Genomic DNA, 25,269 nt, shown 5'->3' with positions numbered 1-25,269 from the left:
ACTATAGGCTATGCTATGGCCTATAGCCTAGACTGAAGACTTTACTATACAGTAGACCATAGACTAGACCCTAGACTAGACTATAAACTACACTATAGACTAGAATATATACTATAGATTAGAATATAGGCTAGACTTTAACTAGAAAATAGACTAGATCTTAGACTAGACTATACTATAGTCTACACTATAGACTATACTAAAGACTACACTATAGACTACACTAAAGACTGTACTATAGAGTATACCATAGACTGGACCCTAGACTAGACTATAGTCTAAACTAGGATAGAACAGTGTAAAGACTAGACTATGAACTATGTACACTATAAGCTAGACTATAGATTATGCTATGGATTAGACTATAAACTAGACTATAGACTAGACAGTAGACTAGATTATAGACTAGACAGTAGACTAGATTATAGACTAGACTATAGACTACACCATAGATCTAGAAAAAGCACCGAAAATATCGTCGGGAATACCGCGGTATTTTTCGATATCAGAAAATACTGTATTTTCCCCATTTGATATTAAAACAGGAAAAGAAATTTTGTTGCTTTTGTGTTTGCTTATGAAAAGGAAATTTTTTGAAAAGAGGAAAGCTTTTTTTTCATTTAGAAATGCTGTTATTTTAAAGAGAAATAGAATGGTTAAGTAATTTTAGTTTAATAAAAGAGAAAATGAAATGTAAACATTTGAGCTCTTGCTCTTATAAATACACACTGTTTTATAAGAAAAAACACTAAATAACATGTAAACAAATGTTAAGTTAACAGTAAGAGATAACTGTTAATTTAACATGTGTTAGAGTTAGGAAGAGAGGCAATGTTTACAAGCCGGCAACTTCATTAGTTGTTGGTTAAAAACAAAAGCTTTTTATAAGAGTGATGAGAGCTAGAGAGAGAACTGGTTGTTTGTTTCTGTATGTTTTGTTTTTAAGAGTTTAAAAGAAATTTAAAGCTTTTTTAGGCATGTACAGTGCAAGTGTTTATGTGTGTGTGTTTGAAGTGTAAGTGAGGAATTTTCTTTATAGCTAACTGTAAATTGTTAGTTTTTCCCATGCGCTTGTTGTTGTTTGTAAAGCTTTCTTTCTTTTTTGTGTAAACTCTCTTTTTCTAAGTATTGTATTAAGTAATTTTTGTTTTAAGTGAGAGTGGAAGTTTTGTTGTTTTTGTTTTTTTTATGTCTATTTAAGGGAGAGTTGGTGTATTAGTAAGTTGTTAGTTTGTTGGGGTTTGCTGGCCCATGTCTTTTAAATAAAGTGTAGGTGAAACTCTTTTATATTGTTGTATTATGTATATGCTCTTTAAAAAAAAGCATTAGAAAATTTAAAAAAAAAGTTTTTTTTTTTTTAATTTATGTAGGTTTCTGTTGCGGTGGCTTCTTGTTTTATTTCTTTTTTTGTTCAAATGTTGTTTTGTACTCATAGAAAAATGTTTATGTTAATGTAGCTAGAGCTAGCTGTTAGTTTGTGTGTGTAAGTGTGTGTCAGTTAGTCGTCATGTTGCTTGCTGGTGCTGCTGCTGCTGTTGGGTTTGTGTATAGATTTTTCAAATGAAATAGTTTTTGGCGCTTGTTGGTGGCTTTCTTTCGTTGACTCCTTTCATTTCACTTTAAACCGTTCGCCTAAACGCACGTTTAACGCGGGTTATTTATACTCTAACTACTTACTTTTACTCTATAACAACAACAAGAAACAAGAGAAAATATTTTAATAGACTACAACAACATAGTAAAAATAGCAACATCTAGTACAACAACCACATCATTTTTACAAGCAAGAACTTTTATGTTGTTTGCTTTGCTTTTTTCTTCTCTAACGTTGTTTTTTTTTTACATTACGTTCGTGTTTGCCGTGGTATTAGTTTGATTATGTGTTCGTGTGTGTGTGTTAGTGTGTTACATTTTATGTTTTTTTTTTCAAATATATTTTACATAAAAACTCTTACTCTATTATAACATTTTCCATTTACTCTATACAAACTCTAACGGTAACATTTCAAATCGAAACAAAAACAAAAAAATTCAACTACAACTACAAACAAAAACAACAACATTTTATTTAATGATATCAAAATATGCTGTAACTTTAAAATTAAACTTTAACAACTGTTAGTATGTTAAACTTTCTTCGGCGGATACCATTTGAAGAATTTTAACGCTTAACAAACAAGATTTTTTCTTTAAAAAAAAATTATAAAAATTTTAAATAATTATAAAAAAATAGAAAAATAAATCTATAAAAATTTATTTAAAAAACCCGCGTTTTTTTCAATCGTTTATTGTTGTAGTTTTTTATGTCCCGGTAACCGGAAATCAAGTGCAAAAAGTGTTATTGTGTGAAAAAATAACAAACAATTTGTTATAAAAAATTTTTTTAAACAAAATTTATTGAAAATTATTTTTATTTTCTACAAAAAAGGTGTTTATTTTTAATTTTTTTTTTTTCTAAGAATTTTTTTAAATACTAATTTCTTCGAGTTGTTGTTGGCGTGGATGTAAAAATTTTATAAAAAAAGCAGAGGAATTAAAAATTAAATAAAATTTATCACAAAATAATAATAATAATAATAACATTGAAAATAAAATAAAAAATTGAAGAAAAAATTATAAATAAATTAAAATCAAATAAATAAAAATAAAATAAATTGAAATTAAATACATAAAAATAAAATAAATAATAAAATTAAATAAATTAAAATTAAATAAATAAAAATAAATTAAAATTAAATAAATAAAATAAAATAAATTAAAATTAATTAAAATAAAATAAAATAAATTAAAATTAAATAAATTAATTTAAATTTTTATAAAATAAATAATTAATATTTATTGTTATTTTAACAATTTTAATAATGAAATAAATAATCAAAATTAAAAAAAAAAATATTAAAAAAATGGAAAAACTATTTAGTAATTAATAAACATAAACAATAAATTAAAAAATATAAAAAAAAATATTAAATTAAAATATATAAAAAATAAATAAACTATATAATTAAAAAACAATAAATTGGTATTAAATTACAATTCTAATTGTTATACAAATTATAAAAAATATATTTTTTTACAACGTAATAAAAAAAGTAATAAATTTTCGACTTAAAATAATAAAAAAAATATTTCAAATAATTTTTTTATATAAATAAAATTAAAAACAAATAAAAAAGAACAAAATTTAAAACATTTTTGGCTTAAATTTATAACAAAAAAAAATTTTAAAATAAATAAAAATAATAAATTATTAAAAATTTGGACTTAAAAATAAAAAAATAAATATTTTTTTACAAAAAATGAAAAACAAATTACTTTAAAGGTTTTTTTATAAAAATAAAATATTTAAAATTAAAAAAATATTTTTATTAAAAAAAAACAAATAAAATTTGAACACAATAATTAAAAAAAGAAACTTTTTAAAAATAAAAAACTTAAAAAAAAACATTTTAAAAATTAAATCTATTATTTTTTTTAACATTTTAAAATAAATAATTTAAACAATAAAAATTATTAGAAAAAATAAATAAATTGAACCAAAAAACTTTTTATAGAAAATTTAAAAATTATTATTATTTAAATAAAAAATTAAAAAAATATTTTTTTCTAAAAAAAATAATAAAAATGATTTAAAAATAATGAAAAATTTTTATAAAAAGACAGTTTAATAAAAAGTTTAAAAAATAACTAAAATAATTGTGCAAAAACGCAATAATATTTATTATAAAAACTTTATATTTAAAAACATTAAAATTGTAAAAAAAAGCTTTTTGAAAAATATCAAAAAATAAAAAAAACTGATAAAAGTGACATTTTATGATGAATAAAATAAAATTCAATTATTGGACTATATTCACTCTAAAAATAACTTAATGCAAAAATTAAAGTTTTCAAAAAAATTCCATATTTTCAAAAAGCACTCAACATTTGAAGAAACTTTATTTAAAAACAAATGAAAACTACTGTGTTCACATTAGCTAAAAACTTTACTAAATATGTTTATTAGTTAAACAAGTTAAATGGACTTAAAAAAATTCCAATAACTGCAAATCAGTATTTTTGATAACTCTGATTCAAAATAAACTAATAAACTTTACACTAAAGAAAGCTTTAAAACTTTCTTTTAAATTATAGAAAATGTGTATAAATAAATCTGATCATATGAACGATATTAAATCATTCTTAAAAATGCTATAAAAGCTTGTTTAAGCCCTGAAACTTGATTCTTAACTAAATAAGCTTTAGGGGAGCTTTTCATGCATTTTTGATAACAATTCTATTAGCAGCAAACTCTGCTTCTTAATCTACTTGATTATGATTCAAAATAAATCTGAAAATCGTTTCACTTTCTTGAATAAAATTGTCAATAGAAAGATTCTAAAGCATTAGGAAAGCTTTAAGGGGAACTTTTAAAGTTTCATACATTTTTAATAAGAATTATATCAGCAACAAGCTTTGTCAGCAATTCTACTAGATTGTGATTCATAACAAACTGCGAAATCTTTTCATATTCTTCACAAAATCATCAAGCGGAAGCTATTAAAGCTTTATGAAAGTCTTAAAAGCTTTTTGATTCTTAACTAAGTTAGATTTGTAACAGCTTTTTTATAACAATTCTATCAGCAGCAAGCTCTGTTTCTTAATCTACTTGATTGTGATTCAAAACAAACTGCAAAATTTTTTCATATTCTGCACAATAGGAAAGTCTTAAAAGCTTTTTCAAAGTGTGGAATCTTGATTTTTAGCTAAGTTAGCTTTAGGGGAGCTTTAACAGTTTCATGCATTTTTGAGAACAATTCTTTCAGCAACAAAATTTGTTTCTCTTTCTACTTGATTATGATTCAAAAGAAACTGCAACATTCTTTCACATTCTTCACACAATGATCTAGCGGAAGCTACTAAAGCATTAGGAAAGTCTTAAAAGCTTTTTCAAAGTGCGGAATCTTGATATTATACTAAGAATGCTTTTTAGGAGCTTTTAAGATTTCAACCATTTTGATAACAAACCTATCAGTATTATGCTTCGTTTCTCAAGTAACTAGAATGATTAAAAAAATTAAAGATCCTTTTCTAAATAAAGCTTTAACAAGACCTTTGATCTATGATAACTTCAAAAGCTTCACTTTTTCAATCCCCTAAAGAGGTTTGAAACACAATAGGAAAGTAATTTCTCTGTAGAAGAGCTTTTTTCAAAAATTTTATCAATCGCTTAAGATAAGAAGCTTTCGAAAAACACTAAAATTAAGAAAAAACAAACCAAACACATTTGTTTTTGAAAAGTTTCCATTTTATAGTCGATCACAGTTTAATTACTTTATAAAAATCACTTAAATAAACTTTTAAAAATCTATAATTTTTTAGCCTTAAATTTAATAAAAAATAAACTTTTATACAATAACTAAATTTTAATTCTAAATATTTATTTTAAATATTTTTAAACAGAAAATATTACGAATTTTTGCTAAAAAATCAATAAATAAAAAATTTCGAAAAATTTTAAAATAATTTCCTAAAAAATATATATTTAAAAAAAATGTACATAAATTAAATAAATAAAACACTCCGTCCCTTAAAAAAAAAAGACTTAAAATTCAATAAAATTTAAAATTAAAATATATATAAACAAGTTTATAAACAAAATGTTGCTAAACATTTAAAGGCAACTTTAATAACTCACAAAAGAAAAGCACAAAAACAACAAAAAACACTCATTTGGAAATGTTAAAACTTAAAACAATTAAAAACTTAAAAATAAATTCAAAAAAATTTAAAAAATAATTTTTAAAAAAATATATATAAAAAATAATCTTTAAAAAACCTTAATACAAAACATAAGTGCATTTAACTGGTATTTAAAGGAAGAAACATTTTATAAAAAACAGGTTTTGATAAACATTTTTATACAAAAAAAAGTTTTGCTAAATAAATATTATAAATATAAAAATACTGCCTTAATAAACAATAAATTAAAAAAACTGCTGTAATGATCAAATTTTCATAAAAAGTTTCGAAACAAAAAACTTTTAAGAAAATGTGTGGTTTATTATTATTACCCACTTAAAATCTTATGAAAATTCTTTAATTATTGAAATAAAATGACTTAAATATAATAAGCAACATGTTGCCTAAACAATTTAAAATAATCCTCAACATTAAAAGACTGGTTTTGTATAAAGTATAATTAACTGTAAATAAACTTTATGAATAATAAATCAATAAATCAATATTTTTTATTAAAAAATATAAACAAATAAAGTAAAAATATGTTTAGCAACATTTAAAAATTTTTAATATCACAAAAAACATGTTGCTAAATATGTTACAAAACATTTGACACAAAAATAAAAACAATAAACTAAAAAAAAATCTCAAAGAATTCTTGAATAGCAAAGACTTTAAAAAAGAGTTAAAATAAAATGTATCTAAACAAGTTTACAAACATTTGAGAAACCTAATTTACAAGTAAAGAAGTGTTTAAACTGATATTTGTGTTATTACTTAAGTGAATCGAACGAATTTTGTTAAACAGCAACATGTTGCTAAACATTTCAAACGCAAAATAAAGTTAAAAAGTGAAAAAAATCTATAAATAATTAAAAAAAGGAAAGACTAAAGCACATGACAACATGTTTGTAGACATGTGACTAAACATCTATTTCTGAACTACAATAAACTTTGTTTCTAAACAAATTTACTAAATGTTTTCAAAAGTGTAGACAAAAACCAGTGTGAAACCTGGATCATTAATAAAACATTACATAACTGGAACAATTCTCAATAAAAAACTGACATTTAAAGAAATGTTGCAGAACATTTTCAAAGCAAAAAGTGATTGGAAGAAAACTGTTATTTGTAGTTCTAAATTCAAGTACAACCCAAGTGATTGAAAAAAGTATCTCTCAAAACAACAATTGCTAAAAAATAGACAATTTTATAAAAGAAAAAAGTAAATTTTGTAAAGAAAAACTTTAAGCAACATGTTGCTAAACAAAACCACAACATTGTAAACTAAAATTCTTTAACAAAAGTAAATAATAAAGATAATACTTCAAGAAAACTGTTAATTTGTTTGCAAACATTTCATAAAATGTTTAGCAACATGTAGCTTAAGCTACAAAAGAATGCAAACAACAAAAACTGTAAAAAAATTTTTATGAATACATTAAAACATTACTAAACATTTCGAAAAGTGATTATAAATATAAAGTTGCACCAAAACTTAATAAATGTTAAAGAAACAGTGTAATAAAATAAAAGAAAATGGCTTAAATACCAAAATAAAACTCTAGCAACATGTTGCCAAACTATTATTAAATAAAAAATCAATAAAATATAAAAATTATACTCTAAAACAAAGACAAATAACAAGAAATCAAAAGTGTTTTTACAACTTTAAAATAAGAAAAGCAACATATTGCCTTTAAAAATCTAAGCAACATGTTGCGGCATAAAATAACAGTTAAAATTGACTAAAAATACAAAAGACTTAATTAAAAAAAACCCCAAAATAAAACTTCCAAATGAGTGTGGAACAGCAGCAGCAATTAACGGCCATTGAATTAACAAAATCAACAAGCAACAACAACAATAATAATAACAATAACAACAACAGCAGCACTAGCAACACTACTAGTTCTATTAGCAACAACAATTCAAGCCTTAATCTTCATGTAACTAAAACGAATTCCAATGAAAATGTCAATTTATGTGATTTAAAACACAATGATCTTTTCCTTAAAACCAAAGACTCCGCCACAACAACACTGGACAAAACTAATGCAGCAGCCGGTGCTGTCAAACAAAATGGTCAACATTATGTACATGATTCTAAGGAAACCAATGGCGATCATTTGAAATTAACAGCACAGCAACAACATGAAGATAATGAAAAAGAAAAAGAACAAAAGGATCAGCTGCAGGAAGCTCAACTAAAAGAGAAAGAAACACAAAATGTTGATGAACAGCAGGATAATGAACCAGGCGAAGAAGAGGAAGATTGTACAATAAATACCGCCTGTATTATAAAAACTCCTTTAAATAAAACTCTTCTAAAGAAATGTACACCCAATGGTAATGGAAATATTAACTTAAACTCTACAACTACAATTTGTAATTGTGCACAAGAAACGGATACAAATGAACATGATTTTAATGAAAATAACGATCAATTTGATCATTTTACAAAAATTCCCATACCCACATCATCATCGTCGTCATCATCAGCAACATCATCATCATCAGCGCCAACAACAACTTCGTCAATAAAGTGTACAAAATGCAATAACAACAATAATATACATTACAACAATTACAATTGTTATTATCGTAAAAAGGCAACGCGTTTAAAACCATCAATATGTCGTTAGTATTTTTGCAACTAACCCCTTTCATCTTCCCCAACCCCTAAAACGAACATTTTAAAAATTCTTTATAACAACTTCCTCTTTAATATATAATTTTTTTATTTATTTCTAGTTAAAAGATCTCAAAAAACGCAATTTACCTTAAAAATTAAACAAAATTGTAAAAAAAGTGCCAAATTTTCAAAAAACAAAAACAATAAATTTTTCTATATATAAAAAAAAAACAAAAACAATTGGCTTATCAACATGTTTATTATTGGACCTTAAAATTGACTGTAATTAAAAAAAATATATATCCTTTACCCTACAACAATTGGCTGTTATTCCTAAATTTAGCATGTTATTTGGTTTAATAAGAAATTTTGTTTAAAAATTTTTCAAAAATTTTTTTACAAAATTTTCTTTATTGAAATTTCATTAAACATCTTCCCACCTTTAAAAATTGTCCAACATACTTACATCAAAATTATGACATCAATAGGTAAATTGTGTTTATATTTTCTTATATTTTTAAGGTAGTTTTTAAGTTATTTGATTTAGCAACATGTTGCAAAGGCAAATTTATAAGCAACACGTTGTCTAAGCCTGATTTTAAAGTATATTTTTTATAACATTTTATCGATTACGCGTTGTGTATTTATGGAAGTAGTCCAGACAGAACAGTCCATGGTCTGTACTGTATATAGATTATACCATAGTCCAGACTATAGTCTATTCTAAAGTCCAAACAATAGATTATTCCATAGTCCAGATTATAGTCTATTCTATAGTCCAGACTATAGACAAGTATATAGTCCAGACTATAGACTATTCTATAGTCCAGACTATAGACTATTCTATAGTCCAGAATATAGACTATTCTATAGTCCAGACTATAGACTATTCTGTAGTCCAGACTATAGACTATTCTATAGTACAGACTATAGACTATTCTATAGTCCAGACTATTAACTACTATATAATCCAGACTATAGACTATTCTATAATACAGACCATATACTATTCTATAGTCCAGACAATAGACTATTCTATAGTCCAGACTATAGACTAGTCGATAGTCCAGACTATATACTATTCTATAGTCCAGACTATAGACCATTCTATAGTCCAGACTATAGACTACTCTATCGTCCAGACTATAGATCATTCTATAGTCCAGACTATAGACTACTCTATCCTCCAGACTATAAACTACTCCATAGTCCTGACTATAGTTTGTACTATAGTCTGGACTATAGAATAGTCCATAGTCTGGATTATAGTCCAGACGATAGTTTATAGTATAGTCCACACTATAAACTATTATATAGCCCACACTATAGACTATTCAATAGTCCAGACTATAGACTATTCTATAGTACAGACTATAGACTATTCTATAGTCCAGACTATAGACTATTCTATAGTCCGGACTATAGACTATTCTATAGTCCAGACTATAGACTATTCTATAGTCCAGACTATAGACTATTCTATAGTCCAAACTATAGACTATTCTATAGTCCAGACTATAGACTATTCTATATTCCAGACTATAGACTATTCTATATTCCAGAATATAGACTATTCTATAGTCCAGACTATAGACTATTCTATAGTCCAGACTATAGACTATTCTATAGTCCAGACTATAGACTATTCTATAGTCCAGACTATAGACTATTCTATAGTCCAGACTATAGACTATTCTATAGTCCAGGCTATAGACTATTCTATAGTCCAGACTATAGACTATTCTATAGTCCAGACTATAGACTATTCTATAGTCCAGACTATAGACTATTCTATAGTCCAGACTATAGACTATTCTATAGTCCAGACTACAGACTATTCTAAAGTCCAGACTATAAACTATTCTATAGTCCAGACTATAAGCTATTCTATAGTCCAAACTAAATACTATTCTATTGTCCAGACTATAGACTATTTTATAGTCCAAACTATACACTATTCTATTGTCCAGACTATTCTATAGTCCATACTATACACTACTCTATTGTCCAGACTATAGACTATTCTATAGTCATGATTATAGACTATTCTATAATCCAGACTACAGACTATTCAATGATCCAGACTATAGACTATTCTATAGTGCAGACTATAGACTATTCTATAGTGCAGACTATAGACTATTCTATAGTCCAGACTATAGACTATTCTATAGTCCAGGCTATAGACTATTCTATAGTCCAGGCTATAGACTATTCTATAGTCCAGACTATAGACTATTCTATAGTCCAGACTATAGACTATTCTATAGTCCAGACTATAGATTATTCTATAGTCCAGACTATAGACTATTCTATAGTCCAGACTATAGACTATTCTATAGTCCAGACTATAGACTATTCTATAGTCCAGACTATAGACTATTCTATAGTCCAGACTATAGACTATTCTATAGTCCAGACTATAGACTATTCTATAGTCCAGACTATAGACTATTCTATAGTCCAGACTATAGACTATTCTATAGTCCAGACTATAGACTATTCTATAGTCCAGACTATAGACTATTCTATAGTCCAGACTATAGACTATTCTATAGTCCAGACTATAGACTATTCTATAGTCCAGACTATAGACTATTCTATAGTCCAGACTATAGACTATTCTATAGTCCAGTCTAAAGACTATTCCATAGTCCAGACTATGGACTTTTCTATAGTCCAGACTATAGACTATTCTATAGTCCAGACTATAGACTATTCTATAGTCCAGACAATAGACTATTTTATAATCCAGGCTATAGACTATTCTATAGTCCAGACTATAGACTATTCTATAGTCCAGACTATATACTATTCTATAGTCCAGACTATAGACTATTCTATAGTCCAGACTATAGACTATTCTATAGCCCACACTATTGACGATTCTATAATCCAAACTATAGACTGTTCCATAGTCCAGACTACTGACTTATCTATAGTCCAGACTATAGACTATTCCGTAGTCCAGACTATAGACTATTTTATAATCCTTTCCTATAGTCCATATTATGTAATCTCTTTCAAATATTTCAATGATATTAAGATTGTTTTCGATTTCCAAATCTTTTAAGTTAGGTAATCAAACAAAATTTATACAATTTATTAAATAGAGCAGTGGAAAATTTTTACAAAAATCCAACAAAAAGAAAGATCAAAAAACTTGAAAAAAGAAAGAATTTCTTTAGCTTTGAAAGTAAAATAAACAAATCTTGATATCTCTTCTCATACATTTGATATCTCACCACTTCCTCTCTCCGGCGAACGCATAAATTACTATTACAATTTACACATGTAATAATGTGGACAACATAGAACTCCCCCATGCTTTTTAGTGGCGAAGAGTAAAAGCGAAAAGAGAACAAACTTTTGTTATCACTTAAGTTTAGAGAACATAATTATGTACATACATATAAAAATGATTACAAACATACTTATGTTTGTATACATTAATGTGTATACAAAAAGGTTTTTTTTTATAAAAATGCATTTATTTATGTTTAAATAAAATTCTAAATAAAGTCTCTTCACACTCACGCATTTTAAAACGCCACCAGTTTTTATACAAAATAAATTTAATATATAAAAAAAACTTGATTACAGCTGCAACAACAATACATAACATTAAGTTTTGTTCTTGTTGTTGTTTTTGTTGCTGTTTAGATACCAAACATGTGTCTCATAAAAGCAGCGAGCGCACTGTTTTGTATCTCTAAGTGAGTCAATAAAAATTATTTATTATATATTTATACAATTGTTGTTGTTGTTGTTTTTTTGTATATTTAATTCTGTTACGTTTTGTATTGTTTAGAATTAATCTTATGCTTGATAATGAAAATGGGTCAAATAGTTTTTTTTTTTTTCGTTTATTTTCAAATCATATACAAATACTCAAACACATTTATACACACACTGCTGCTGACATACACACTTCCACACATATATCTTTTAACATTTAAACTGTATTTTTTTAGTAGACACTGAAAATATGTACTGTTATACGTAGTGAGTAAGAGTAAACGAAAATGTTTGGAAGGGAGCGCAGAGGGCTTTTGGAGGGGGGATGTGGGGTGTGAGCTAGAACGTAAGACAGTATAAAAATAAATAAATAAATATAAAGAAATCAACAAAAAAATTTAACATTAACAAAAATTATGTGTAGACATTCATTTTTTTAACAAAAAATAATTCTAAAGCAGACATAGTTATTTAGAAATGTTTGTAGCTACGTGAGCTTAACGATCTATGATTTTTGGTGCTTTTTTGGTTTTATTATGAACTATGATTAGATCGCTATAGCAAAAGGCCGGTAGTGTTAGAATGAGAAATTAGATCCAGAAATGTAGTTTTTTGATAAAGACTACTCTACAGTCCAGACAATAGACTATTCTATACTCCAGACAATAGACTATTCTATAGTCTAGACTATAGACTATTCTATGGACCAGACTATAGACTATTCTATAGTCCGGACTATAGACTATTCTATAGTCCAGACTGTAGACTATTCTATAGTCCAGACTGTAGACTACTCTATAGTCCAGACTGTAGACTACTCTATAGTCTGGACTATAGAATTGTCTATAGTCTAGTCTATAGACTAGTCTATAGTCCAGACTATAGACTATTCTATAGTCCAGACTATAGAATATTCTATAGTCCAGACCATAGACTAGTCTATAGACCAGACTATAGACAATTCTATAGTCCAGACTATAGACTCGTCTATAGTCCAGACTATAGAATAGTCTATAGTCCAGACTATAAAGTATTCTATAGTCCAGACTATAAACTATTCTATAGTACAGACTATAGACTATTCTATAGTCCAGACTACAGGCTATTCTATAGTCCAGACTATAGACTATTCTATAGTCCAGACTATAGACCAGACTATAGACTATACAATAGTCCTGACTACAGACTATTCTATAGTCCGGACTGTAGACTAGTCTATAGTCCAGACTATAAACTATTCTATAGTCCAGACTATAAACTATTCTATAGTCCAGACTATAGACTATTCTATAGTCCCGACTATAGACTATTCTATAGTCCAGACATAGACTAGTTTATAGTCCAGACTATAGACTATAAACAATTCTATAGACCAGACTATATACAAATTTATAGTTCATACTATACAATACTCCATAGTCCAGATTATAGAAAATTCTATAGTCCATACTATAAACAACTCTATAGTCCACATTATAGACAACTCTATAGCCCTGGCTATGAACAACTCTATAGTCCAGACTACAGACTATGCTATAGTCCAGACTCCATAACTTCATTGTCCAGACTAGTCGATTCTATAGTCCAGACTACAGACTATGCTATAATCCAGACTACAGACTATGCTATAGTCCAGACTATAGACTATTCTATAAACCAGTTAATAGACTATTCTATAGACCAGACTATAGACTATTCTATATTCCAGACTATAGACTATTCTATAGACCAGACTATAGACTATTCTATATTCCAGACTATAGACTATTCTATAGACCAGACTATAGACTATTCTATATTCCAGACTATAGACTATTCTATAGACCAGACTATAGACTATTCTATATTCCAGACTATAGACTATTCTATAGACCAGACTATAGACTTTTCTACAGACTAGACCATAGACTATTCTATATTCCAGACTATAGACTATTCTATAGTCCAGACTATAGACTATTCTATAGACCAGACTATATACTATTCTATAGACCAGACTATAGACTATTCTATTATTCCAGACTATAGGACTATTCTATAGACCAGACTATAGACTATTCTATATTCCAGACTATAGACTATTCTATAGACCAGACTATAGACTATTCTATATTCCAGACTATAGACTATTCTATAGACCAGACTATAGACTATTCTATAGACTAGACCATAGACTATCTATATTCCAGACTATAGACTATTCTATAGTCCAGACTATAGACTATTCTATAGTCCCACTTAGACTATAGACTATTCTAAGTCCAGACTATAGACTATTCTATAGACCAGACTATAGACTATTCTATATTCCAGACTATAGACTATTCTATAGTCCAGACTATAGACTATATATAGTCCAGACTAAAACAACTCTGTAGTCCACAATATAGACAACTCTATAGCCCTGGCTATGAACAACTCTATAGTCCAGATTACAGACTATGCTATAGTCCAGACTACAGACTATTCTATAGACCAGACTATAGACTATCTCTAGACTAGACCATAGACTATTCTATAGTCCAGACTATAGACTATTCTATAGACCAGACTATAGACTATTCTATAGACTAGACCATAGACTATTCTATATTCCAGACTATAGACTATTCTATAGTCCAGACTATAGACTATTCTATAGACTAGACCATAGACTATTCTATATTCCAGACTATAGACTATTCTATAGTCCAGACTATAGACTATTCTATAGACCAGACTATAGACTATTCTATATTCCAGACTATAGACTATTCTATAGACCAGACTATAGACTATTCTATATTCCAGATATAGACTATTCTATAGACCAGACTATAGACTATTCTATATTCCAGACTATAGACTATTCTAGACCAGACTATAGTCTATTCTATAGACTAGACCATAGACTATTCTATCTTCCAAACTACAGACTATGCTATAGTCCCGACTATAGAATAGTCTATAGTCTGGTCTATAGAATAGTCTATAGTCTGGTCTATAGAATAGTCTATAGTCTGGTCTATAGAATAGTCTATAGTGTGGACTATAGAATAGTCTATAGTCTGGACTATAGAATAGTCTTTAGTCTGGACTATAGAATAGTCTATAGTCTGGACTATAGAATAGTCTATAGTCGGGACTATAGCATAGTCTGTAGTTTGGAATATAGAATAGTCTATGGTCTAGTCTATAGAATAGACTATAGTCTGGTCTATAGAATAGTCTATAGTCTGGAATATAGAATAGTCTATAGTCTGGTCTATAGAATAGTCTATAGTCTGGAATATAGAATAGTCTATAGTCTGGTCTATAGAATAGTCTATAGTCTGGAATATAGAATAGTCTATAGTCTGGTCTATAGAATAGTCTATAGTCTGGACTATAGAATAGTCTATAGTCTGGAATATAGAATAGTCTATGGTCTAGTCTATAGAATAGTCTATAGTCTGGACTATAGAATAGTCTATAGTCTGGAATATAGAATAGTCTATGGTCTGTCTATAGAATAGTCTATAGTCTGTGTCTATAGATAAGTCTATAGTCTGGACTATAGAATAGTCTATGTCTAGTCTATAGATAGTCTATAGTCTGGTCTATAGAATAGTCTGTAGTCTGGACTATAGCATAGTCTGTAATCTGGACTATAGAGTTGTTCATAGCCAGGGCTATAGAGTTGTCTATATTGTGGACTACAGAGTTGGTTTATAGTCTGGACTATATAATAGTCTATAGTCTGGACTATAGAATAGTCTATAGTCTGGAATATAGAATAGTCTATAGTCTGGTCTATAGAATAGTCTATAGTCTGGACTATAGAATAGTCTATAGTCTGGACTATAGAATAGTCTATAGTCTGGACTATAGAATAGTCTATAGTCTGGAATATAGAATAGTCTATGGTCTAGTCTATAGAATAGTCTATAGTCTGGTCTATAGAATAGTCTATAGTCTGGAATATAGAATAGTCTATAGTCTGGTCTATAGAATAGTCTATAGTCTGGAATATAGAATAGTCTATAGTCTGGTCTATAGAATAGTCTATAGTCTGGAATATAGAATAGTCTATAGTCTGGTCTATAGAATAGTATATAGTCTGGTCTATAGAATAGTCTATAGTCTGGACTATAGAATAGTCTATAGTCTGGAATATAGAATAGTCTATGGTCTAGTCTGTAGAAAAGTCTATAGTCTGGTCTATAGAATAGTCTATAGTCTGGAATATAGAATAGTCTATAGTCTGGTCTATAGAATAGTCTATAGTCTGGATATAGAATAGTCTATAGTCTGGTCTATAGAATAGTCTATAGTCTGGAATATAGAATAGTCTATAGTCTGGTCTATAGAATAGTCTATAGTCCTGGAATATAGAATAGTCCTATAGTCTGGTCTATAGAATAGTCTATTAACTGGTTTATAGAATAGTCTATAGTCTGGACTATAGCATAGTCCTGTAGTCTGGATTATAGAATAGTCTGTAGTCTGGACTATAGAATCGACTAGTCTGGACAATGAAGTTATGGAGTCTGGACTATAGCATAGTCTGTAGTCTGGACTATAGAGTTGTTCATAGCCAGGGCTATAGAGTTGTTCTATAATGTGGACTATAGAGTTGTTTATAGTATGACTATAGAATTTTCTATAATCTGGACTATGGAGTATTGTATAGTATGAACTATAAATTTGTATATAGTCTGGTCTATAGAATTGTTTATAGTCTATAGTCTGGACTATAAACTAGTCTATGGTCTGGACTATAGAATAGGTCTATAGTCGGGACTATAGAATAGTCTATAGTCTGGACTATAGAATAGTTTATAGTCTGGACTATAGAATAGTTTATAGTCTGGACTATAGACTAGTCTACAGTCCGGACTATAGAATAGTCTGTAGTCAGGACTATTGTATAGTCTATAGTCTGGTCTATAGTCTGGACTATAGAATAGTCTATAGTCTGGACTATAGAATAGCCTGTAGTCTGGACTATAGAATAGTCTATAGTCTGTACTATAGAATAGTTTATAGTCTGGACTATAGAATACTTTATAGTCTGGACTATAGACTATTCTATAGTCTGGACTATAGACGAGTCTATAGTCTGGACTATAGAATTGTCTATAGTCTGGTCTATAGACTAGTCTATGGTCTGGACTATAGAATATTCTATAGTCTGGACTATAGAATAGTCTATAGTCTGGACTATAGACTAGTCTATAGACTAGACTATAGACAATTCTATAGTCCAGACTATAGAGTAGTCTACAGTCTGGACTATAGAGTAGTCTACAGTCTGGACTATAGAATAGTCTACAGTCTGGACTATAGAATAGTCTATAGTCCGGACTATAGAATAGTCTATAGTCTGGTCCATAGAATAGTCTATAGTCTAGACTATAGAATAGTCTATTGTCTGGAGTATAGAATAGTCTATTGTCTGGACTGTAGAGTAGTCTTTATCAAAAAACTACATTTCTGGATCTAATTTCTCATTCTAACACTACCGGCCTTTTGCTATAGCGATCTAATCATAGTTCATAATAAAACCAAAAAAGCACCAAAAATCATAGATCGTTAAGCTCACGTAGCTACAAACATTTCTAAATAACTATGTCTGCTTTAGAATTATTTTTTGTTAAAAAAATGAATGTCTACACATAATTTTTGTTAATGTTAAATTTTTTTGTTGATTTCTTTATATTTATTTATTTATTTTTATACTGTCTTACGTTCTAGCTCACACCCCACATCCCCCCTCCAAAAGCCCTCTGCGCTCCCTTCCAAACATTTTCGTTTACTCTTACTCACTACGTATAACAGTACATATTTTCAGTGTCTACTAAAAAAATACAGTTTAAATGTTAAAAGATATATGTGTGGAAGTGTGTATGTCAGCAGCAGTGTGTGTATAAATGTGTTTGAGTATTGTATATGATTTGAAAATAAACGAAAAAAAAAAAAACTATTTGACCCATTTTCATTATCAAGCATAAGATTAATTCTAAACAATACAAAACGTAACAGAATTAAATATACAAAAAAACAACAACAACAACAATTGTATAAATATATAATAAATAATTTTTATTGACTCACTTAGAGATACAAAACAGTGCGCTCGCTGCTTTTATGAGACACATGTTTGGTATCTAAACAGCAACAAAAACAACAACAAGAACAAAACTTAATGTTATGTATTGTTGTTGCAGCTGTAATCAAGTTTTTTTTATATATTAAATTTATTTTGTATAAAAACTGGTGGCGTTTTAAAATGCGTGAGTGTGAAGAGACTTTATTTAGAATTTTATTTAAACATAAATAAATGCATTTTTATAAAAAAAAACCTTTTTGTATACACATTAATGTATACAAACATAAGTATGTTTGTAATCATTTTTATATGTATGTACATAATTATGTTCTCTAAACTTAAGTGATAACAAAAGTTTGTTCTCTTTTCGCTTTTACTCTTCGCCACTAAAAAGCATGGGGGAGTTCTATGTTGTCCACATTATTACATGTGTAAATTGTAATAGTAATTTATGCGTTCGCCGGAGAGAGGAAGTGGTGAGATATCAAATGTATGAGAAGAGATATCAAGATTTGTTTATTTTACTTTCAAAGCTAAAGAAATTCTTTCTTTTTTCAAGTTTTTTGATCTTTCTTTTTGTTGGATTTTTGTAAAAATTTTCCACTGCTCTATTTAATAAATTGTATAAATTTTGTTTGATTACCTAACTTAAAAGATTTGGAAATCGAAAACAATCTTAATATCATTGAAATATTTGAAAGAGATTACATAATATGGACTATAGGAAAGGATTATAAAAATAGTCTATAGTCTGGACTACGGAATAGTCTATAGTCTGGACTATAGATAAGTCAGTAGTTCTGGACTATGGAACAGTCTATAGTTTGGATTATAGAATCGTCAATAGTGTGGGCTATAGAATAGTCTATAGTCTGGACTATAGAATAGTCTATAGTCTGGACTATAGAATAGTATATAGTCTGGACTATAGAATAGTCTATAGTCTGGACTATAGAATAGTCTATAGCCTGGATTATAAAATAGTCTATTGTCTGGACTATAGAATAGTCTATAGTCTGGACTATAGAATAGTCTATAGTCTGGACTATAGAAAAGTCCATAGTCTGGACTATGGAATAGTCTTTAGACTGGACTATAGAATAGTCTATAGTCTGGACTATAGAATAGTCTATAGTCTGGACTATAGAATAGTCTATAGTCTGGACTAGAATAGTCTATAGTCTGAATAGAATAGTCTATAGTCTGGACTATAGAATAGTCTATAGTCTGGACTATAGAATAGTCTATAGTCTGGACTATAGAATAGTCTATAGTCTGGACTATAGAATAGTCTATAGTCTGGACTATAGAATAGTCTATAGTCTGGACTATAGAATAGTCTATAGTCTGGACTATAGAATAGTCTATAGTCTGGACTATAGAATAGTCTATAGTCTGGACTATAGAATAGTCTATAGTCTGGACTATAGAATAGTCTATAGTCTGGACTATAGAATAATCTATAGTCTGGACTATAGAATAGTCTATAGTCTGGACTATAGAATAGTCTATAGTCTGGACTATAGAATAGTCTATAGCCTGGACTATAGAATAGTCTATAGCCTGGACTATAGAATAGTCTATAGTCTGGACTATAGAATAGTCTATAGTCTGCACTATAGAATAGTCTATAGTCTGCACTATAGAATAGTCTATAGTCTGGATCATTGAATAGTCTGTAGTCTGGATTATAGAATAGTCTATAATCATGACTATAGAATAGTCTATAGTCTGGACAATAGAGTAGTGTATAGTATGGACTATAGAATAGTCTGGACAATAGAATAGTGTATAGTTTGGACTATAAAATAGTCTATAGTCTGGACAATAGAATAGTATTTAGTTTGGACTATAGAATAGCTTATAGTCTGGACTATAGAATAGTTTATAGTCTGGACTTTAGAATAGTCTGTAGTCTGGACTATAGAATAGTCTATAGTCTGGACTATAGAATAGTCTATAGTCTGGACTATAGAATAGTCTATAGTCTGGACTATAGAATAGTCTATAGTCTGGACTATAGAATAGTCTATAGCCTGGACTATAGAATAGTCTATAGTCTGGACTATAGAATAGTCTATAGTCTGGACTATAGAATAGTCTATAGTCTGGACTATAGAATAGTCTATAGTCTGGACTATAGAATAGTCTATAGTCTGGACTATAGAATAGTCTATATTCTGGAATATAGAATAGTCTATAGTCTGGAATATAGAATAGTCTATAGTCTGGACTATAGAATAGTCTATAGTTTGGACTATAGAATAGTCTATAGTCTGGACTATAGAATAGTCTATAGTCTGGACTATAGAATAGTCTATAGTCCGGACTATAGAATAGTCTATAGTCTGGACTATAGAATAGTCTATAGTCTGTACTATAGAATAGTCTATAGTCTGGACTATTGAATAGTCTATAGTGTGGGCTATATAATAGTTTATAGTGTGGACTATACTATAAACTATCGTCTGGACTATAATCCAGACTATGGACTATTCTATAGTCCAGACTATAGTACAAACTATAGTCAGGACTATGGAGTAGTTTATAGTCTGGAGGATAGAGTAGTCTATAGTCTGGACTATAGAATGATCTATAGTCTGGACGATAGAGTAGTCTATAGTCTGGACTATAGAATGGTCTATAGTCTGGACTATAGAATAGTATATAGTCTGGACTATCGACTAGTCTATAGTCTGGACTATAGAATAGTCTATTGTCTGGACTATAGAATAGTATATGGTCTGTATTATAGAATAGTCTATAGTCTGGATTATATAGTAGTTAATAGTCTGGACTATAGAATAGTCTATAGTCTGTACTATAGAATAGTCTATAGTCTGGACTACAGAATAGTCTATAGTCTGGACTATAGAATAGTCTATATTCTGGACTATAGAATAGTCTATAGTCTGGACTATAGAATAGTCTATAGTCTGGACTATATACTTGTCTATAGTCTGGACTATAGAATAGACTATAATCTGGACTATGGAATAATCTATTGTTTGGACTTTAGAATAGACTATAGTCTGGACTATGGTATAATCTATATACAGTACAGACCATGGACTGTTCTGTCTGGACTACTTCCATAAATACACAACGCGTAATCGATAAAATGTTATAAAAAATATACTTTAAAATCAGGCTTAGACAACGTGTTGCTTATAAATTTGCCTTTGCAACATGTTGCTAAATCAAATAACTTAAAAACTACCTTAAAAATATAAGAAAATATAAACACAATTTACCTATTGATGTCATAATTTTGATGTAAGTATGTTGGACAATTTTTAAAGGTGGGAAGATGTTTAATGAAATTTCAATAAAGAAAATTTTGTAAAAAAATTTTTGAAAAATTTTTAAACAAAATTTCTTATTAAACCAAATAACATGCTAAATTTAGGAATAACAGCCAATTGTTGTAGGGTAAAGGATATATATTTTTTTTAATTACAGTCAATTTTAAGGTCCAATAATAAACATGTTGATAAGCCAATTGTTTTTGTTTTTTTTTTATATATAGAAAAATTTATTGTTTTTGTTTTTTGAAAATTTGGCACTTTTTTTACAATTTTGTTTAATTTTTAAGGTAAATTGCGTTTTTTGAGATCTTTTAACTAGAAATAAATAAAAAAATTATATATTAAAGAGGAAGTTGTTATAAAGAATTTTTAAAATGTTCGTTTTAGGGGTTGGGGAAGATGAAAGGGGTTAGTTGCAAAAATACTAACGACATATTGATGGTTTTAAACGCGTTGCCTTTTTACGATAATAACAATTGTAATTGTTGTAATGTATATTATTGTTGTTATTGCATTTTGTACACTTTATTGACGAAGTTGTTGTTGGCGCTGATGATGATGATGTTGCTGATGATGACGACGATGATGATGTGGGTATGGGAATTTTTGTAAAATGATCAAATTGATCGTTATTTTCATTAAAATCATGTTCATTTGTATCCGTTTCTTGTGCACAATTACAAATTGTAGTTGTAGAGTTTAAGTTAATATTTCCATTACCATTGGGTGTACATTTCTTTAGAAGAGTTTTATTTAAAGGAGTTTTTATAATACAGGCGGTATTTATTGTACAATCTTCCTCTTCTTCGCCTGGTTCATTATCCTGCTGTTCATCAACATTTTGTGTTTCTTTCTCTTTTAGTTGAGCTTCCTGCAGCTGATCCTTTTGTTCTTTTTCTTTTTCATTATCTTCATGTTGTTGCTGTGCTGTTAATTTCAAATGATCGCCATTGGTTTCCTTAGAATCATGTACATAATGTTGACCATTTTGTTTGACAGCACCGGCTGCTGCATTAGTTTTGTCCAGTGTTGTTGTGGCGGAGTCTTTGGTTTTAAGGAAAAGATCATTGTGTTTTAAATCACATAAATTGACATTTTCATTGGAATTCGTTTTAGTTACATGAAGATTAAGGCTTGAATTGTTGTTGCTAATAGAACTAGTAGTGTTGCTAGTGCTGCTGTTGTTGTTATTGTTATTATTATTGTTGTTGTTGCTTGTTGATTTTGTTAATTCAATGGCCGTTAATTGCTGCTGCTGTTCCACACTCATTTGGAAGTTTTATTTTGGGGTTTTTTTTAATTAAGTCTTTTGTATTTTTAGTCAATTTTAACTGTTATTTTATGCCGCAACATGTTGCTTAGATTTTTAAAGGCAATATGTTGCTTTTCTTATTTTAAAGTTGTAAAAACACTTTTGATTTCTTGTTATTTGTCTTTGTTTTAGAGTATAATTTTTATATTTTATTGATTTTTTATTTAATAATAGTTTGGCAACATGTTGCTAGAGTTTTATTTTGGTATTTAAGCCATTTTCTTTTATTTTATTACACTGTTTCTTTAACATTTATTAAGTTTTGGTGCAACTTTATATTTATAATCACTTTTCGAAATGTTTAGTAATGTTTTAATGTATTCATAAAAATTTTTTTACAGTTTTTGTTGTTTGCATTCTTTTGTAGCTTAAGCTACATGTTGCTAAACATTTTATGAAATGTTTGCAAACAAATTAACAGTTTTCTTGAAGTATTATCTTTATTATTTACTTTTGTTAAAGAATTTTAGTTTACAATGTTGTGGTTTTGTTTAGCAACATGTTGCTTAAAGTTTTTCTTTACAAAATTTACTTTTTTCTTTTATAAAATTGTCTATTTTTTAGCAATTGTTGTTTTGAGAGATACTTTTTTCAATCACTTGGGTTGTACTTGAATTTAGAACTACAAATAACAGTTTTCTTCCAATCACTTTTTGCTTTGAAAATGTTCTGCAACATTTCTTTAAATGTCAGTTTTTTATTGAGAATTGTTCCAGTTATGTAATGTTTTATTAATGATCCAGGTTTCACACTGGTTTTTGTCTACACTTTTGAAAACATTTAGTAAATTTGTTTAGAAACAAAGTTTATTGTAGTTCAGAAATAGATGTTTAGTCACATGTCTACAAACATGTTGTCATGTGCTTTAGTCTTTCCTTTTTTTAATTATTTATAGATTTTTTTCACTTTTTAACTTTATTTTGCGTTTGAAATGTTTAGCAACATGTTGCTGTTTAACAAAATTCGTTCGATTCACTTAAGTAATAACACAAATATCAGTTTAAACACTTCTTTACTTGTAAATTAGGTTTCTCAAATGTTTGTAAACTTGTTTAGATACATTTTATTTTAACTCTTTTTTAAAGTCTTTGCTATTCAAGAATTCTTTGAGATTTTTTTTAGTTTATTGTTTTTATTTTTGTGTCAAATGTTTTGTAACATATTTAGCAACATGTTTTTTGTGATATTAAAAATTTTTAAATGTTGCTAAACATATTTTTACTTTATTTGTTTATATTTTTTAATAAAAAATATTGATTTATTGATTTATTATTCATAAAGTTTATTTACAGTTAATTATACTTTATACAAAACCAGTCTTTTAATGTTGAGGATTATTTTAAATTGTTTAGGCAACATGTTGCTTATTATATTTAAGTCATTTTATTTCAATAATTAAAGAATTTTCATAAGATTTTAAGTGGGTAATAATAATAAACCACACATTTTCTTAAAAGTTTTTTGTTTCGAAACTTTTTATGAAAATTTGATCATTACAGCAGTTTTTTTAATTTATTGTTTATTAAGGCAGTATTTTTATATTTATAATATTTATTTAGCAAAACTTTTTTTTGTATAAAAATGTTTATCAAAACCTGTTTTTTATAAAATGTTTCTTCCTTTAAATACCAGTTAAATGCACTTATGTTTTGTATTAAGGTTTTTTAAAGATTATTTTTTATATATATTTTTTTAAAAATTATTTTTTAAATTTTTTTGAATTTATTTTTAAGTTTTTAATTGTTTTAAGTTTTAACATTTCCAAATGAGTGTTTTTTGTTGTTTTTGTGCTTTTCTTTGTGAGTTATTAAAGTTGCCTTTAAATGTTTAGCAACATTTTGTTTATAAACTTGTTTATATATATTTTAATTTTAAATTTTATTGAATTTTAAGTCTTTTTTTTTTAAGGGACGGAGTGTTTTATTTATTTAATTTATGTACATTTTTTTTAAATATATATTTTTTAGGAAATTATTTTAAAATTTTTCGAAATTTTTTATTTATTGATTTTTTAGCAAAAATTCGTAATATTTTCTGTTTAAAAATATTTAAAATAAATATTTAGAATTAAAATTTAGTTATTGTATAAAAGTTTATTTTTTATTAAATTTAAGGCTAAAAAATTATAGATTTTTAAAAGTTTATTTAAGTGATTTTTATAAAGTAATTAAACTGTGATCGACTATAAAATGGAAACTTTTCAAAAACAAATGTGTTTGGTTTGTTTTTTCTTAATTTTAGTGTTTTTCGAAAGCTTCTTATCTTAAGCGATTGATAAAATTTTTGAAAAAAGCTCTTCTACAGAGAAATTACTTTCCTATTGTGTTTCAAACCTCTTTAGGGGATTGAAAAAGTGAAGCTTTTGAAGTTATCATAGATCAAAGGTCTTGTTAAAGCTTTATTTAGAAAAGGATCTTTAATTTTTTTAATCATTCTAGTTACTTGAGAAACGAAGCATAATACTGATAGGTTTGTTATCAAAATG

At 27.6% G+C, this 25,269-nt stretch overlaps 2 protein-coding genes across 2 annotated transcripts; one reads left to right on the top strand and one right to left on the bottom strand.

Moving 5' to 3' along the window:
* Nucleotides 1–1,492: 1,492 nt before the first annotated feature.
* On the top strand, nucleotides 1,493–8,382 carry LOC119609286 (hybrid signal transduction histidine kinase D-like). Its single transcript, XM_037964011.1, has 2 exons — nucleotides 1,493–1,539; nucleotides 7,434–8,382. Exon 2 carries the CDS (start codon nucleotides 7,521–7,523, stop codon nucleotides 8,364–8,366), a length of 846 nt encoding a protein of 281 aa, XP_037819939.1. The 5' UTR covers nucleotides 1,493–1,539; nucleotides 7,434–7,520; the 3' UTR covers nucleotides 8,367–8,382.
* Nucleotides 8,383–21,896: 13,514 nt separating this feature from the next.
* LOC119609285 (hybrid signal transduction histidine kinase D-like) lies at nucleotides 21,897–22,742 on the bottom strand. Its single transcript, XM_037964010.1, has one exon. The coding sequence runs from the start codon at nucleotides 22,740–22,742 to the stop codon at nucleotides 21,897–21,899; it is 846 nt and encodes a 281-aa protein (XP_037819938.1).
* Between the last annotated feature and the right edge of the window lie 2,527 nt (nucleotides 22,743–25,269).

This window comes from Lucilia sericata, unplaced genomic scaffold (assembly GCF_015586225.1).
Source record: "Lucilia sericata isolate MDLA Ls3-8-SP2 unplaced genomic scaffold, ASM1558622v1 Contig000957F_arrow, whole genome shotgun sequence".
In the NCBI taxonomy this organism is placed as follows: Eukaryota; Metazoa; Arthropoda; class Insecta; order Diptera; family Calliphoridae; genus Lucilia; species Lucilia sericata.
The sequence above is the reverse complement of the archived record's forward strand: the minus strand, read 5'-3'. Positions and strand labels throughout refer to the sequence as shown.

Excerpts from the sequence above, each read along its gene's own strand:
- LOC119609286 (XM_037964011.1), top strand. The coding sequence starts at position 7,521 with ATGAGTGTGGAACAGCAGCAGCAATTAACGGCCATTGAATTAACAAAA.
- LOC119609285 (XM_037964010.1), bottom strand. The coding sequence starts at position 22,742 with ATGAGTGTGGAACAGCAGCAGCAATTAACGGCCATTGAATTAACAAAA.